Below are 18,583 nucleotides of genomic sequence, written 5' to 3' on the forward strand. Positions count from 1 at the left end.
GTGCTGTCCATTAAAGTCCAAATGGTTTCATCTTTCTGTCAAAAAATGTTTCCTTCCCTCATAATCTTAAAAAAAAAAAAAAAAAAAAATGTTTCAAGTTCAGTTGCACGTTGCATCAAGCTGCAGCTGAGAGACATAAAGAGTTTGATATAAATGTGACTGATATCCCCAAAAGCTGTTAATGAGAGTGAATTTATGTCTTGTAGTTTCTGAATCAGTAGAGTCAATTATAATTTGGGATTGATGCAAACAAAAACCAAATTAGTCAAATTAATAGAAGGTGAGAAAATGCTAAGCAAGTTTCTCAATTCAAAACATTGAATGATCATAAATGTTCTCGTCCTAATAAAAGTTTTCAAAAGCAACCAACCCAGTTTTAGTTTGCTCTCTCAAGAAATGAAAGCTCGGGGGTCACAAGTTGCTTATGCGTTTCCTCTTGAACCAGTTCAGTTCCAAGTATCTGAACGTGATTTTAAAATGTTGATTTTAAAATAGTTCAACTCCAAGTCCAGCTCCTCCAAACAAAATCTATGTAATTTGAAATAATAACGTGCATCACTCCTATCATCTTGAGAAAATGTAAAATGTGTTTGAGCTGAACAAAACAAAACGAGTGTCCTCTTTCTTAACATTGAGTCTTGAAAACCATTTTCTATGTTTACTCGTTGTAGGCTTGCATGAACAGGGATGATTGTCTTTTAAAAATTAGATGTTGTTGGACAAATTTAATTATAAAAATGTATTTCATTTGACAAAGATATGATGTATTTTCATCATGTGGATAAATCCAATTGTTCAGCCATGATTGGAGACAAACATTAACTTGGGAATTTTAGACCTTAAAAGCAAAGCAAAAACCTATGTTCTACCAATTTGTTTTTTTTTTTTATTTATTTATTTAATTTTCAAGCTTAACATATAAAGTAAACTTTATTAAATGCACAGAAGTTCAGAAAAAAAGCACAATAAAAAGCTATTGCACAAAATTGCTGACTTTAATATTATTGTTAGTGTTATTTTTATTTAATCAAGCATAATATTACTATCCTAAAGGTATCATAGTGGCTGGTTTAACGGGATGTTTTGGAAAACCTTAAGTTTAAAGGTAATCTAAAGTGGGTGTGATAAGGTTGTAGCCTCAACATGAGGCCAGCCTGACCAATCCTGCCCTGTATTTGTTATTTATGACCAGGCCTTGCAGGTGTGTGTGGGTAACATGTCACGGATGTGCTGCCACTTCAATAATAAACCACCAACCGCCACACTAAGGCAATTCTGCGTTTGCCCACAACAGTTGGAAACCTCTCGCACCTTGTTATGCCTAACAGAGAGTGCATCGAGTTAACGGTACGCCCCGAAAGACATTGAGTCAATCTCATTACCAGATTGCAGACCTCAAGTTAAAACTTTTCCTGATTGTTTCTCCACAATAAGTGTGGGAGAAACCGAGCTGGATCAACCGCTAAGTCCACATGTGTTTCCATGTCTCACCCCCACACTCTACCAATTTACAACTCATCAGGACGTTTCTCATACCCATTAAATGTAATTTGCCAAACATTAAATGAGGGGGGGGAAAAAAGAAAAAGAAAAAATACTGCACAAATGCAAAGTACTTCTGTGCCCACAAAACTGCATCTGTAAAACTTCTGAACTGCCAGGGAGTTTCGTGCCAGTTTGGCTTCACACTGTGAGTGTGTGCGCGCGTGTGTGTTCTGCCAGTTTTTGTTTTACTGCCAACAGAATCAGGATATTAGACCTGAGCAGGTTTTAAAAGCCTTTTGCAGGCTGGCTGCTGTAGCTGCAGTTGTGCACACAGGAACAACGTCGCCCAGTAAATAGATGTAACCCGGGGCACAAAGCATGATCCGAGATCAGAGCCAGGAGCTGTTAAAATAAAGGGAAGTATAAACAGTGTAGCCGGTGTGTGATAAAGTGAGACCACCAAATAAGTTTAGAGAAAATTGAAATAAGCATTACTCAAAGTAAGAAATTAGCACATAATTCTCATTGGTTGTGATTAAACTAATGAAGGCATTGACAGTTATGAATAGCTTCATTTAAAGGCTAATTTTACTGTGTACGTGATCATAAATTGACCGTAACATTCCTGGAACTTTTAATGTAACATAAGTAATCTACTGAGAGAAATAAAGGCACATCGAGGACTCGTTCTGTTATTTTTGAGTACGTTTTGTGTAGTCTTGGACTCTCGTCTCAGAGCTGGTGAATTTTCCTTCGAACTGCTCTCGGGGCAAAACAGGACCAGGTGCTCACTTAGCGTTAGCTCTGTCTCCGCTGCCAAAAAAGTAGTGCTTGACATAGAAATGCTTCTATCAGTTCTTCTATAAACCCCCCCCCCCCCAACTATTTCACCACTACAATAGCATAAGCTCCAGGCACACAGTAAATACATAGCGCTGTTATCACAGCTTAACAGATTTTGACTGTGTGTGTGTAAACATTGTGTTTTAATAATCGCCAGCTGCTTTAAATCAGCCTGTGTAGCTCACGTTTGCAGCGGTGTTTATAAATTCCAATTAGCTAAAAATTAGTCTGTTGATAATATAACAACAGTTATTGTGGAGAAACGATGTTTTGCAACTTGAACGTTTTATTTTCCATTTAATCAAATTAAAGCCTCAAACGTCATTGTATTATGTTAGTATTTTATGAAGTTTACCAACATAAAGCAGCCCATAAATGGGAAGGGAAATTAACTTTAGACTTTATTTTACAAAAAAAACAAAAAACAACAAAAAAAACATCTTATGTGTTCATCCTTCTTAAGAAACACCTTTTTTGCTGTATTTACAGTGGCTGTTTGTGCTTACTCTGCCCATAAAATAACCTCGTGTTGAGATCCATCTTCCTATAAACTCTGATCACATTTCCTGCGTCTGCTAAAGAAAAGCATTCCTGCAGCATGATGCTGCCACCACCATTTTTCACCCCCACCACACAAAGCATCTTACATGTAAGCCAAAAAGTAAAATGCTAATCTCATCTGACCAGAGCAACTTCCTCCTTCCTTTGTCTGCAAGACGATGGCAAAATGATCCAAAATTTAATCCAAGAGATGGCTTTAGTGTTGTGTTAGTACACGTTTGTGCAAGATCTGAAAAACCAGTTCATAACTGCATTTGTAATAGGATCAGTGTATCTCGTCTATAGTGATTCTACTTTAGTAGGGAAGCTCTATCAGCGACAGATAGGCATGTCTTTAACATTTTACCTACTTCCCCCCCAAACTGACTGAGATCGTTCAGTCTGGATGGAAAGATTTTTCCAGAAGAAACCGACGGTGATGTAATTCTATCAGATTATGAGAACGGTGTCATACGTACCTTGCCGTATTTCTGCGCATAGGAGCCTGTGAGCAAAGAATGGAAGACGATGATCGTCTCATCTAGATCCCACACAAACACTCTCTGCAGAACCAAACAAAAGAGATAAGAAAGTATTTCACAACAACCAAAATAATTTTTTTTTAAAGTTTTGGCTTTATACTTTTATTGTACAAGACACTGAAAACTGTTCCACGTCTCTTATCCTTTGCATTGTAGTCAACAGTAAGCAGGTTGGATAAAAATCAAACGAAATACCATATTTCCATTGAGATTTGAATAGATTGTTTATTCAGAACTCCAAGTGCTCTGTGAGAGCGAGTTCTTTAGTTCTTTACCTCCAGGTCACTGTCAGGGGGAGGAGAAGGGTTGTTTTTGCGGCCCCTGCCGCGAGACTTGGACCCCCCACTCCGGCAGGCTCTGTCGTCCAGCTCTTTGATGGGCGTGGAGGGGCTCTGCACTGTATCAAAGTCCCCTGAGAGCGAGTACAGAGACACAGAAAATATGCTTGAAACATTTCATATTTGGAAATCCTCCCAAATCTACCTCAAAACTACACAAGCAATCAAACTACGTCCAGTGCACTGGAAAGCAATAATGTGGTTAGAGCTGATTTCACAAGTGTTCTGTTGCTCTAAATCAGACTTGTACTGGCTGTCAAATTTAATAATTCAATGCAACTGGAACGCCAGATCAACTTAAAAGAAAGCAGGAAACCTAAAAAAAAAAGAACAATTGGTTGTTTCGACAAATTTTGGGATAACGGGAACATGTGAAGGTTTAGCAAAACGAGAAGGAGAAAACTTGTGCGATCTGATTGCTCTTGCATAGATACTGCATGTGTGTCTGCAAAGGAATACAGAAGAATGCGCACAAAGACACACACACACACACACACACACACATTCTTCCACACGAGCACGCCCTCCCACTGCCATATGCTCCTACTGCTGCCTGGTAACTAGAACCAGACCTTAAGCTTCGACTCTCATATTGTTATGTCTCAATCTGAGTGGAAAGGGAGAGTGTGAGAGTGGGGGTGGAGAACAAAGACACACACTACATGTGACGGACGACAACAACAACACCAACAAGAAAAAGGACAGTTACACACTGGAGCTGCTTGGGAGATTGAGGAAAAAGTGAGAAGGCTAAAGAATGGGGAAAAAGTCAGCGACAGCAAGAATGATAAGCTTTTCTAATCAGTGATTCTGAATTACGGCCAAGACAAACCAAAGTCAAACAAGAAAAAAAAAAAAAAAAGAAAAGGAAAACCGTGCAGTTGAATCTAAAGTTATGTTTTTAGGCACAGTTTGGTATGTTTTTTTTAGCACACACATGTACAATATTTAGCATTAGCTGATTGGAAATAAAAATGTGACCCAGTGGTTAGAACATGGTTTTGATCTTTGTTACGCTAACGTTTGGGCTTTTCTGCAAATTCTTTTCTGCAACTTCTGTTGCAATGGATTACAATAATCTTGTTGACTCAATCAACTTGTTGTCACGGCGTCACTTGAACGTAAAGTTGTTATTAAATACTTTTCTCTTGACTGATTTAAATTATTCTTCCTCTGCAGCCCCTATCTTTTGAGGGGTATCTCATTTGTAGATTGATCTATTCAATTATTAAATTTTGCTGCAAAAATCCAATTGAAACCTTATTGACATAAAAATCTGCAAGGGTGTGAAGAAGTGTCTGATTCCCTTTTTTTTTTTTTGCACGCTTCAGAATTTCAGAACATCATATCAATTTAAATGTTACTCATAGACAAAACAAGTAGACACAAAATGCATCTAAATCTTGTCTTACTGCCTCCCTTGTTTCACACATTTCGGCTTAGCTCGACTATAAAGCACTGTGGTGTCAAACTCTCAGACGTATTAAGGAACCTTACAAACCTGGGTGAATCTCAGCAGCCTGTCCGGTCATGGCAGGAGCGGGATCTTGCAGCTGGTAGGCTGCCGTGGAGCCGGTGCCATCCACGCTGTTGGAGGTCATGTACGACCCGTAAGTGGAGGGGGAGTAATACTGCGCATACTGGTTTTGGCCAAACGTCGTGTACGAGGGATAATCCTGCAGATGATAACGCTGATTGTGAGCACATAAACAGTAAAGACAAGAAGTACAAGAAGCAACATGCTTCGGTTTCCAGGAAACGGCCCAGACGTCCTTCTGAGAGCGGATTTTACTAGTGTTCCCCTCTCATTTCTCTAATCCTTCATTCCCTCCAGTCTTTATTTTTGTATTCCAGAGACAATCAAAGCCTTGTGCTTCTCCGTTTAAATGACCAAGTGGAGATGGGCACTTTTATGACTCAGCTCTCTAAAACTGTCAGTACATCCATCTCTGGAAGTCTTTATAAACTGCAGCATACCACATAAATGCACATAAACATTTTTGCACAGATGGTGTGTCGTCAAACAAAGAGTTGTACGCAAGTCTGTTCTCATATTCTACAATGTGGACAGACTTAATTGTTTTCTGCCAGACTCCAGTCCCTCCTTTTGGTCTTGTGCTTTTTCTTGTCTTTTTCTTTTTTTTTTAATTCAGTAAAGCGTTTCCAATATGCAAGGGAACATTTTTGCTCGCTCACATTAAAATTCATCACCTAACCATAAACTTTAACCAGCTTAACCATAGCCTTAAAATCGATTATTTTAAACAATTTGTCTTTTTTTTATGCTAAACTGCTTTTGTCCTCAAATTGGTGCCGTATTCCCTGAGTGTGGGCATTAAATCAAAACTGTCCTCACAACTTGAGAAATACAAGCGCACAAACACACACACGCACGCACACACACACGCACACACACACTCTCCACCCGCTTTGGCCAAACTTTGGGTTTCTTTTATTAACAACCACATCTATCAAAAAACAGACATTATAAACCCTCTTATTAGCATTTCAGTGCCAGAATACCATTTATCATGTGGACATAAATAAATATTGCAGGACAAAGCATTTTTTAACTGAGGCTAATTTTCTACTTTGTTCAAATGTTTCCCCAGGTTGCAAAATTGCTGTAAGGTTTTATTCATTCTGCCGCAAAAGAACAAATTGCTTAGGTTTTCAAATATCTTGCAACTTAAACGACGTAAAATACTTTAGCTTTTCGACGGACATCAAATCTGTCAAACAATTATGTACAGTTATGGAGCACCGTTTGTCTTATTGAGTGCGGGAAAGCGAATGCTGATGTACTAGACTGATAAATACTGTGTGTGTGTGTGTGTGTGTGTTTGCACAGTACCTGCTGTGTGGCAGTGTAGTTGGCAGGGTTGGACACAGAGTTGTTGGTGGCGTAGAGGCCTGACGAAGGAGTGAAACTGGAACCTTTGAAAACAAAATACAAGAACAGAAAAAGTGGAACCGAAAACCTTTGCGAAGAGGTAATCTTACTCCCAGGACCAGCCAGAAGAGAAATATGTACGTTTCACTGAACTGACCTGGCATCTGATAGGGTGAGTAGGCAGTCTGTCCGGGCTGAGGTGTGGTGAAGCCGGGGCTGTAGCTGAGGCCAGTCTGGAGTGGAGACTGACTCTGAGTGAGGCTGCTCTCCGTCTTAATCCCAGGAAGCATCACACCCAGATCTGTGACGAGAACAAATAAAAACTGGTTATGCCGTTATCACTTCCATAAATATCTCTCTTGCAATGAGATTCACAGTAACTCTTTAGTTTTTTTTCCCCCTTTGTCTCTGCTAGCATCAGTAAAACTGTTAAATGCCTGGTGGAATTTGATGCTTCAGTATAAAGTATCCTACAGTTTTAACTAGAACCAAAATTGGTAACACTTTATTTGAAGGGGTGTGCCGTGGCCTTCTATTTTCCAAAAAACAAAATTCCAACAAAGGCCGTGTTGTTAACAGGTGGTTTGATTTGAACGCACTTCTGACCTGATTTGTTTTGAAAAAAATATATTCTAGTTTCTAGGGTTAAGTTATACCAAGGTTTTTAAAAGTTACGATTTCAAAACCCCCGAAGCCGTCCACTTTGCCGTCCCTCTGGTTTAAAGTCAGAGACCAGAGTTCTCTCTTGCTTTTAGGAGAAGAAGAAGCAACGAGATTCAATTTAATTCAGTTCAAAAATAACTCATTGATCCCAAAGGGAAATTAAACAGTGTCCTGACCTCATGTCATCCAAGTATCTCCAAAGAGTCGCTGGAGATGGTGATGTATGTCGGCTTCACGACGGTCATGACATGCTAACAGGTCAGTTTCTGGGCACCAGAAACAATATTTCACAGAAAATGTTCTGGATGACATCATCAGCTGATGGCAAGCAACGCTAATCCACCTCATTTGCTTTTGCAGAAACGTTTTATATCTCTGTCTGGTGGTATGTTTAGAGAGACATTGGAGACGGCGATGAGATTCTTGCCCATTGAGGTCAACGGTAACGATAGTTCGAAATTCCCTCTTCTCTCTCTGCAAATTTGAGGTCATAGTTCAGGTTCTACTAGAGCTTTTGAGATGCTAATCACATGCTTTCGTTTGTGAAAAACAATACCTTGTTGCCACGGTTATGCATCATAACAACTATCCAGAAGTAAAGAAGTAAGAACAAAAAAAAAAAAAACCTCCTAGCTGCACAGCTTCCAAAACCACAAGGAATAATTGTGTAAACATGAAATGCCTCAACCGAAAAAAAAAAAAAGAAATTACAAGCAAAAGTCTACAAAAAAGAACAAATGAGAACCAATGTAACAGAGCAACTCCAACATTCTGCCACCAAGCCTGACCTAATTCTAGCATTATAGATAACCCTCCCTTGCCTGTTTGCTGCTTAATCTCTGGATGAAAGATGCCTACTACCCATTGCAAAATTAAACACATTTTTAGCGCCTGCTTTTCATACCATAAGTGGAGAGTCCGTAGGCCTGTCCCGTCTGCGAGTAGGCTGTATAAACGGTTGACTGCTGCATGCTGCTGAACTGGGGCTGGCCAGCGTATGTTGGCATTGCAGGAGCCGGTGGTGTGGAGAGGATGTGAGGGTAGGGCCTGGGGAAAACCGAGGTGAGCTTATAGACAACTCTACCTCATCGAAGATGTGTTTGAAAGAAAACGAAAAAGCAAGCAAACTTACTTTGACGGGTAGAGCGAAGGAGAGTACTGATGGGCCGAACGAGGGCTGTATCCGCTGCTGGTGATTACTGAAAGCAGTAAAATAATCCCAAACAAGAAAGTTTGAAACCGGTGTTTAGCTTTGCTTATAATAAAAATCCTTCACGACCAGCATAACTCAAGGGCTCTGGCTTATTGGAGCTGAAATGCTATTCCAGTAAACACACAATCCGAAGCATTTTGAATGGAGAAAAGCCAAGTTCTCCACTGCAGAGAGAGAGTCCACAAAGAAAAAGAAAAAAAAAAAACCTTACAGTGGGCCTCACAGTGAAACACAATGTCTTTTTGTGGTCATTGAGATGTCAGAGCGCAGTACTGACAAACACCCCGCTACTTTTAAGTGCTCTCGCAAATGCTTTGTGTGTCCGCGTGTGGGTTTCGCAGTGTAAAAGAACCACAGGGCTGTTTGTGATTCTAAAAAAAAAAAAAAGACAAACGTGAAAATGTCTCTCATCCTCGTGCCAGCCTTCTTTCATGATGCAATCCAAGGCCAGACAGCAGTGCAGCGGATTAAAGCTTTCAGCAGGGCTGCCACCGAGCTAAAACGGATGATGACGATATCTACGGGAGACAATGGTTTTGTGTGCGTCGAGCTGAAATGCTCGACGTGTTTTACCTGAGCCGGCGTATGTGTCCAGTGCCGTGTCGCCTGTCGTGGTGACCGTATCGCTGCTATTCAAAGGCTCTGTTTTCACTTAAAAGAATAGGACAAGAAATAGAGTTATAGCTTTTAAGCTTATGATGTTTCATAAATAAAATGAAAAAAAACAAACAAACAAACAAAAAAAACCCATAAATCGTGCAGGGTAAAAAGCAAATAAACAAATACATCACCATGCAATTCTGCAATTCCAGTGTGTCAACAGAAAGTTGTGTGCAGGGGTTCCCCTTTTTTTATTTTTTTTTTTAAAGTTAATCAAAGTTCGCCGTTGAGGGTATCAAGTTTAAATAGCTACAACCTAACTGAGCACCTTAATGTACCCGCCTTCCTGTTTTTCATTCAAGTTCCTGAAAATGATAAATACCATGAAATTCGATAATTACGTTTAAAACACAATTATGTACAGAAAACCACCTGGCAAATTTCCCTTCACATCTACCGACTTCCCCTGCAAATCCATGAAAGCCGATCCTCTGACCAGTGGGAACCTCTGCAATAACTACATTTGAAGACCACACACGCCGTCATAAATTCAGTGTTGGCATGTCAAACACAAACAACACAGCACAGCAAACAAAAGCCAATCAGGCCGGGCCCTGGCAGAAAAATCATTCTCTACTACACAGACTGACCCTCTTTGCTGTTAATGTAATGCTCTATGAGTTTCACACACATGCTCCTCTGTACCATAGTCCTTGGAACCCGAGGCAGGGGGCGGGCTGCTGCAGCCCAGCAGCCAATCAGCCGTGTTTAGAACGGTCATGCTTTCACCTGCGGGAGTGCAAGGCGGGAAGATGGAGAGGATATGATGCAACTAAAACCAGGTGCATGATCCATGGTAGATTATTAATAACTGCATCACACAGATGATTGTGAAACATTGGTTTAAAGTACATGAGGAAAAATTTGGAATATGTTTTTTTTTTTTTTTTTGGCTTGACTATTTAAGTTATGAAACCAAAGGCTAACTTTGAGAAACGTAAGCAAAGGTCGACAAAAAAGTACAATAAGAAGCACAATTTTGGCAAAGAAGACAATTCTCAGTGGTAATGTAAAAGACTCAATGGCAAACACTCTTTGTGTTTAGTCATGTTTACCCTAATATTAAAGTTAAAATTATTTAAGTGTGGCAAATAAGCAAAAACAGAAGGAATCTACGTGGAGGCAAAAGACTATTTATTTCACCACCGCAAAAGTGTCAACTCAAAAGAAACTTTAATAGATTCGCCTAGAAGTAAACCTGGGTGATTGTGTGGATAAACAAAAGATGGAACCGTTTTAGTGATTTAATGTGTTGTTGCAAATTGTATAGTTAACATTTTTATACCCGTTTTAGAAAACAGAATTTCAATGTGAACCGAGAGCAAACGCTGTTTGATGCATCTTTCTCTGCTTCCATCCATGTGCATATGTGCGTAAACGATTTCCTCCAAGCAACAAAGAAACCAACTTCGGGACGTGATCGCCAATTTAAAACAGCCTGCCTCTTGACCCTCTTTATATATTGCATACGGTCCTTGGTCACTTCTTTGAACATGATTAAAACTCATCAGCGACCATATGAGAACTCCATTTAATTCCGGTCGGCTTCATTAATCCCCTCAGGGAGCAATAGAGCCCAGTGGACCAGCTGTAATGAAGACAAATGAGTTGCTGTGGAGATGGCCCGTGGGCCTGAGTGTTGGCTGATGTCAGGTGAGGGGAATGCTGGTTATGTAGTTTGTTTTGGCTGTCTGTGTGTAGTCCCGACTCTGTCTGTTTTAACTATTAACTGTGAGCTCATCACAAATGACTCGATGGCGTCTGAATTTGGCGTTAGTCTGCCCGGGGCCGATGCTATTAATGTAGCCGCGTCTCCGTTAGCACGTGGAGACGAGCAAACTGCGAGATGAAAGTTTTCCGATTATCGTCTGCTATCAAACTGTGGTTAGATCAAAGGATCATCTTCAATAAAACCTTTAAATCCTGTGTTGTTACATTGTTAAACTCCTTTGAAGCCCACTGAGAGAATAGGGTAGTAAAGGGTGACGTAAAGGGATAGAGAAAAAGATAAATTGTGGAAGAGGGAGGGAAAAGAAAAGGCTGGTGGAGAAAGAAAAGAGAAGAGAAAAGTGCAAGCTAGCGTTGACATCTAAGACAGCAGTGATGCTTTAATGCTCTTGTAGAGGAAATAGTTTCCAGTAGGATTTTGGGCTTGCACTTAAACTCAACACACACACAGACGCAGTTTGCCAAGTGGTTAGCCGAGGAAAGCAGAAGAGCTTTACTGTGTGTTTACGCACATTCTGTGGTGATTTACTAAAGCACTAATTCCAGTGTGTGCGTGGGCGTGCACTCAGACATTTGCATGTGCATGTCTAATGTTCGTCTCCATAAATGTCCTCATCCTGTATTAATCTGTGCATGTTGAAAATCTTAAGCACATTTTTTTTTTTTTTTTACAACAGGTTTCATGACGTTGAATTCAAATGCTTTTGTTTGAACCACGTTTCAGTGTGTGCCTTGCACGTGTGCTTTCTATCAGATGGTCTGTAGCTGTTCACAGAGTTTGTACTTCTGAAAATAAAGTAAGTTTTAAGGTTTTAGGCAGTGAATGCCGAACTGTTTATTGTAACTTGGTGTTTCACTTCATATTGCACAAAAATAGGATTTATCCAGGAGGAAAATTAAGACAGTTTTGGCAACCAGGAAAAAAAAAAAAAAAAAATCACGTTCTTGCTAAAACTTTACCGCTACATTTCTTTTATTATCATTTTTATTATCTCATTGATCATTAAGGTGGATGTAGAAATTAAAAAAACTCTTTTTCTACAAAAAATAAAATGTACTATAATGCTCTAGTCAGTTGGAAGAATTTTAAGTTTACGCATTTACATAGGATATAATATTCAGTATTTAGAAATAAAAAAAAAAATACTTCCACTTGTCTAGCTTTTAGATATGCTTTTAGACAACTAAATCTTGTCTCCATCTTTGAATTTTTCTGCCAAGCAGTTTAATCATTGAGACATGATGTTTATATCAATCTTTTCCTGGCTAAGAATGGAGCAAAGGAGCTGAACTGCCCAATATGAGTATCTGTGTTTTCCAGTACAATGCATAAACATTTTTGTCAGAGTTGACACACCTTTTGTTTTTTCTTTCCATTAAGTGAATTTTTCATTGAAATAACAATCCCTTCTTAATGTATTCGTATCACTTGAGCTTTTTAACATCTTGCCAAGTTAGAAGCCATGAAGTTAAAAAAGGGCCTCATTTGTAGTTTGCCATAAGCATTGTACTGAACACAACAAAAATGGGGAACAATATTTATTTTGGTCAGATGAGTCTAAACTGAGCTGTTTGGCCTACAAGCAAAATGCTACGTAGGGTAGAACAATAAACCGCGCTTCGCTGTAAACAGACAATGCCCCATTTTGAAACACGGTGGTGGTAGTATTATGCTGCAAGGAGGTTTTTCTTCAGCAGCGACGGGAGAGTTGGATAGAAATAAAGACAGGGCAATTGTGGTAGAAAATCGTTTAGACTTAAAAATTAAACTTTACATTAGATGTAAAAAAAAAATAAAATAAAATAATTTTTGTCTCCACAATTTAGCTTTACTTTGTGTTGCCGTCTTACTACCAGAATAAATTGAAGTGTGGGGTCATAATGTGACAAAGAGACTTTGAGACCATTAAACGACTTAAAGTGACCTCTCCAGCTCAGTCACAGCTGGTAAAACGTGTTCTGCCTGCTCACCTCCTGTTCCATTAGTGGTGATGGAGGGACTGCCAAGGTTGCTCTTGTCCAGTTTGGAGCCTGTCGAGTCTCCGGCTCCCACACGGTTATGAGGACTGGCTAGGTCCTGCATTTCCATAGACCTAACAGAGGCGAGGATGGAGGGGCAGGGAGCAATAAGATGAACCGCATTTCTTGAATGACACACACAAAAAAATTCAACAACCCCCCGCCACAAAAAAAAAAAAAAAACGCTCCCACAGCTGGAGAACCTACCTCTTTGATTTAATATGTAAGACTCCCAGTGAGCACATTCAGTCATATTCAGTATTCCCACAGTGTCGTAAACCTCATGCTGCTCAGTATCGGTCAGCTTAGCCGAGCATGTGTTCAGAGGCGTTAGACATTGACTATGGGCCTGCTGGCTATTTTATGGACTGGGATGTGTGCGCTTGTGAGCGAATGTGTGTGTGTGTGTATGTGTGTGTGTGTGTGTGTGTGTGCACTTGCGGGCAGCAATACAAACCCACAGCCTGCCATGCTTCAGCTTTTACAACGTGCTCTACGCGCATGACTGGGACGGATCAACGCACAAGGTGGTGATGGTAAACCGAGAGTGTGAGTGAGTGTGCGGGCAGTCAGAGGCAGAAGAGATAAAATAACAGCTGGAGTTCAAATATTACTGACCCTCGATGACTATCGAGATCTATATTACTTTTTAAAGTTGGAACGAAACACATATTGAAGAAATAAATCACTCTTTGCTACTGTTAATGCATGCACATTGTGAGGAAAAACCAACTCAAAACTCAAGTTTGTTGCAAGTCATCACTAACGACTCACAGCAGCAGAAGAAGAGGGGTTTTTTTGGAGGGGGGGACATAGTTCTTTGTTAGCTCCTTGTGTGTGTGGACAGTACCTCTTATAAAGAGCCCTTAGTCACTGACCCCAAGGTTTTCTCAAACTCTTCCTTTTGTGCGGTACATCAAAGGCCAAACAAACACAGAGATGAACCAAACTAATGCGGGCTGTCGCTGGAAAGAGCGAACGTCCCTGCAGATATCTCTACATCTCAACACATGACTGCAAACCAAAGTCAAGATACATAATAAACATTTTATAGCTGCCTGGGGAAGACATCCAAAAGTAAAATGTGCAAAGAACAAAGAATTTAAGCAAGATATGGCGTTCACCTGCACACTCAGACTAAAATAATGCCTTTTATATTATGTGCACAGAGTTTCACAGTTGCTTTTCCGCTGTGTGTTCAAAACGCTTCATCCATCCTTACTTTTGTCTTTCAACAGCAGGAAATAATTCTCTCTCCCCTCCTTGCCCATTTTCCCCCCTCTCTGTTTTTGCTCGTCTCGAGAGGCAGTGGCAGGATTTGGTGTTTCATAAACTCTTTTCTGTTTTTTACATTACGTCTGGCCTTTGACTAAAATGAGCAAAATTCTAGTAAAATATACGGCTCGCTGGAGTCAGAGACATACAGCAGATTCAGCTAAGATGCAGCTAAGGATTATATTCATTCCAGTTGTTTTGGTCGAATGTATTATTTTAGAAGCAAAAAAAAAAAAAAAAAAAAAAAGCCTCATGTCAGTAAAATGTCCCATTTACAATCAGCTGTAGAGTTAGAGAATTCAGTGCCTTGTAAAAATGTCTATAGACCTCTAACTTTTGGTTGTGTTACAATGACAAATTTCCTTTTACTCTATTGTGATTTTATATTACTGACCAACTGTGATGTTAAAGGAAAAGGAAGCATGTTTTTATGTTGTTGTTTGTTTTTTTGTTTTTTTTAAAGACAAATATGTGAAAACTAAGATTTGAGTCACTGCTTGCAGTTGGGGAATGTTTCTAGCTTTTTCTGGAGGGTAGAGGCTAAAATTTATGCCCACTCTTCTTTAAAAATAGTTCAGTCCAAACAGATGGAGATTGGATCTGTGAGACGCACTTTTGCAATTGATTCTTGTTTAGATTTAGATCTAGAATATGACAGGGCCATTACTACAAGATGAATATGCCCAGATCCAAACCACGGTAGCTCTGGCTGCATCTATACCGTCACTGTACTGCTGGGAGGGGAACCCGACACTTGGTCTATATATTTTTCCGTCTATCTTTTCACCAGCTCTCACCAGCTTCCCTGTCTTCCTGAAGAACGGCATCCTCAGAGTATGATGCTGACACCACCAGGTTTTACTGTGCGGATGATGCGTAATGTTAATATTCTGTCCTCAGGCCAATTACCGTATTTTCCGGACTATAGAGCGCACCATACTATAAACCACAGCTACAATTAAAAAAACAAACAAAACAAAAAAGAAAACTGGAAACCTACATATATAAGCCGCTGGTATCTCTGCCGCTCTCGGATTTACGTCGTGCTTGCTGCTAGCATGTGCTTGTGCTAAATGAAAATTGGCACTTTCTTCTTTGATTTCTAATTATGACTTCCATTGATTCGCTTCCTGCTAAAGAGCCCCCTGGTGGTTGAAGAAAAATCCACAGAAAAGCCGCACCGGGCTATAAGCCGCATGGTTCAAAGTGTAGGAAAAAAGTAGCGGCTTGACTTATAGTCCAAAAAATACGGTAGTACATTTCCAGTTTCATCTAGCCAGAGCAACTTATATACTTGTCTCCCACATAAACTGGATTTTACTTTGGCATATCTCAGTGTGCAAAAATATTCTCTCCACAAAAGCTTTATAAAAGCTTTAAAAAAAATTACTTCCTCGTCCTCTTCCTAGTCCTGATTTGTTTGATCAGGACTATGTCAACTTTTTCAGATTTTTATCACTAAAAACATTAGAACCATACATCCATTTTCCTCTACTCCATGATTACATACTACTTTTTGTTTGTCTACCACATTAAAGCCTAATACATTTGTGGTTATAAAGTTACGAGATGTTAAAATAAAGGTCAAGGTATATGTACTCTATATTTTAACTCTATATTAAAAGGTACTCTATATTTTAACTTTAAACTACATGATCTCGAACATTTTGGCAGGATACACCAGAAGAAGGATCTGTTCCCGTTGCTCTCAATGCATGTATGGTATGTGTCATTTGCATTTCAGCTCGGGGTAATCAGTATATCTTTCTTTTGCATGTGAGTGTGCGTGTGTGTGTGTGGTTTTCAGAAACTGAAGCCTTTGGGAAGTACCGATGACCTCACCACTGCTTGCGACTGCAGTGAAACCTCACCTCTCTGCACCATGATCAGAGAAACAGGACACACACACGCACACGGTGTCAACAGCGCACACATATAAATGAGCATACCTGGCGTCTGAAGGGTCTGGAACATGAGATTCACGGTGTGATTTCTTCACCTGCGGAGAGACCAGAAGACAGTAAATTACTTTGCAAACACACAGCCTCAAACACACAAATGTGATGCATTACGCACAAGCAGCTCATAAGAACCAGTGTTAAGTGTCCCATAAACAAGCCCCATAAAATGGTGTTAATGAGTCAAACACATTGTACCAGGATTATAAAACGATGTGATTCAAAAGAAAAAAAAAAATCCCTCAACACTTCTAGGAGATGAAGCTATCTGTTATGCAAATTATAAAAGAAGCATATTTTATTATTTTTTCAATTAGACTGGGTTTGTAACATTACCAAAGTGCAAAAATAATTTACAGTAAAAAAGAAACAAAAAAAAACTCTGAAGTTTGTTACGGACTCATGACATGCTAAAGACACTGCCTAAGTTAATAATATTGTTCTAAATGGTTTTTTGTCCTTTAGAGTCTTGCAGTGCTGCTCCTCCCCCACCTGTTGCTGGTACACATCTCCCTTGCTTACAAGAACTTGAGCTTGAAGAGAAAGGACTGAAGGGGAGTTACCCATCAGCTAATATCAGGTAACTATACTGATGTTACTTTTTTAAGGAGGAGAAACCGAAAAAGTTTACTCGAAAACTATAACAAAGGCTGATTTTTTTTAAGTCGAAATTGTTGTCTTTAATTCAAAACCAAATAATACAAATGCAGCTGAAACTGACAGTATAAAAAGAGATAACAGTTTCCACTGTCTGATAGTCATTCAAAATAAACCTGCTCTCTTCAAGATCAGTCAGGAATACCAAAATTATTTTTATTTGCCAGGAGACAGAATAAGGAGGGGATTGTTTTTTTTTTTCTTTAACTTTCTCAAAATGTAGGCGTTTACATATTTTCTTAGGATTTGATAGAGTGCATGACTTAGGTCCAACATGTTGCGTATCTTTGAATGGTCATTCATCCTGGCCCACTCCTCCTGACAAAGTTAATGAAACAGAATCAAGATTGCAGATCGTCTTGCTCACACACATCGTTTCTGCCCTAATTCCACATGCTTGCCTCCATTTAACTGAAATGTTATAAATTAAGCTCCTGGCGTATGTCTGACGTTAAAGAGAGTAATACAAATGCAACATAAAAAAAATCAGGAAGAAAAATGGTTCTGTCTTTTCCACAGTTGTGCAGATCTGATTACAACTTTGTGTTAAAAATAACTTAATAAATGTTGCATTATTTTCCCAGTAAGAATTTGTAATTTGAAAATTAAAGCATCTAGACAATATTTCACGATTACTGCTTTGAATTTCCGTGTAGATATTCAAACACTGCGACATTTTTTACCAATCCAATCACATCCTGATCATTTCATGCCATCCCATATTTTCAAATAAATCACAACCTGCTGTCAGTAGCAGAAGGTGCCACCAAGTTCAAAGTGCTAACTACAGTCTAAGTGACAGATATTAACTTTCCCTTGTTCACCTGTGACCCTATCTCCATCCTGCGCTCGATCGCTGCTCTCAACCCCCTGTAAGAGTTCAAAGGTCCCAGCGGGGTCATGTTAGGTCACAGCGGAGAGGTCGCTCCTCACCGTTAAACATGTCCGTGTTAGAAACTGAACTCAGCCTTGACTTTGGAGGGGTGTACTTGTGACATGTGGTCAAGTCAATCAGTGTGTACGGGTTCTTGGGGGGAGGGGGGGTAAGATTATGGAAAACCGTACTTCAGTCTCCACCGCAGCATACACTCCCTGCACACAGGCTCGGTTTACGCACGGCTTTGTGTGAGGCTATGTCGAGACAGACAGCAGACCAGTGGTTCTCTATTAAAATTCCTCTCTCTTATTTGGAGCAGGAACTAATTAGACGAGTAAATGCAGGGTGGAGCGAGGGCCAATGTGTACCAGCTGCCATATAATCACTGTGTCAACACACCGTCAAGGTGCAGGGGCACGCGCAGGCTGCCAAACACACAGTCCCACACAGGGTAAAACGCAGTCGCAGGAAAATTCAACCAGGCAGCATACGTCCAGGTAGTTTCCAAATTATCGCAATCATAGGTAAGTGCGCAGGAAAAAGTGCGAGGCAGACGCTAAACTCCGGTTATCTGGAAACTAGGACATGTCTTGCGTGTTGATGTGTGTGTGGCGAGGACGCCGTTGTGCTGCTATGGTTCTGATTAGAGGATCCTGCTGAGAGAGTATAAGAAGCAGCACTTAGCTGTTTAAGACAGAGGTCAAAGGTCGGCCAGACTTCTCATATGGATCGCTTTACACACACACGCACACACTCACGCAGGCACGCACACCCACACACAACACTTTCATGTCATGTTTCATGCTTTACTGAAATTTAACAAGGCTGTCAGTCACGGCATCAACTAGGATGGCCGTGAGAAACTGCAATCCACATGTAGCACACATGCAGG

At 40.0% G+C, this 18,583-nt stretch overlaps 1 protein-coding gene across 4 annotated transcripts in view; it reads right to left on the reverse strand.

Moving 5' to 3' along the window:
• eya4 (EYA transcriptional coactivator and phosphatase 4) overlaps positions 1-18,583 on the reverse strand; it is a 56,542-nt gene that overhangs the window by 14,827 nt on the left and 23,132 nt on the right. For 3 of the 4 annotated variants that reach the window (XM_015029722.1, XM_015029718.1, XM_015029721.1), the window contains 11 exons: positions 16,149-16,198; positions 12,877-12,998; positions 9,823-9,906; positions 9,091-9,168; positions 8,437-8,503; positions 8,209-8,351; positions 6,799-6,942; positions 6,603-6,685; positions 5,250-5,424; positions 3,686-3,822; positions 3,348-3,431 (listed from right to left, as the gene is read on the reverse strand). In XM_015029722.1, the coding sequence (XP_014885208.1) occupies positions 3,348-3,431; positions 3,686-3,822; positions 5,250-5,424; positions 6,603-6,685; positions 6,799-6,942; positions 8,209-8,351; positions 8,437-8,503; positions 9,091-9,168; positions 9,823-9,906; positions 12,877-12,998; positions 16,149-16,198 (1,167 nt within the window). Of the gene's footprint in view, positions 1-3,347; positions 3,432-3,685; positions 3,823-5,249; positions 5,425-6,602; positions 6,686-6,798; positions 6,943-8,208; positions 8,352-8,436; positions 8,504-9,090; positions 9,169-9,549; positions 9,777-9,822; positions 9,907-12,876; positions 12,999-16,148; positions 16,199-18,583 lie in introns of those variants that run through there. The other variant, XM_015029720.1, reaches the window with a different exon arrangement.

The sequence above is a fragment of the Poecilia latipinna genome, unplaced genomic scaffold (genome assembly GCF_001443285.1).
Source record: "Poecilia latipinna isolate Pla-1442-1.1 unplaced genomic scaffold, P_latipinna-1.0 Scaffold161, whole genome shotgun sequence".
NCBI classification, from domain to species: domain Eukaryota; kingdom Metazoa; phylum Chordata; class Actinopteri; order Cyprinodontiformes; family Poeciliidae; genus Poecilia; species Poecilia latipinna.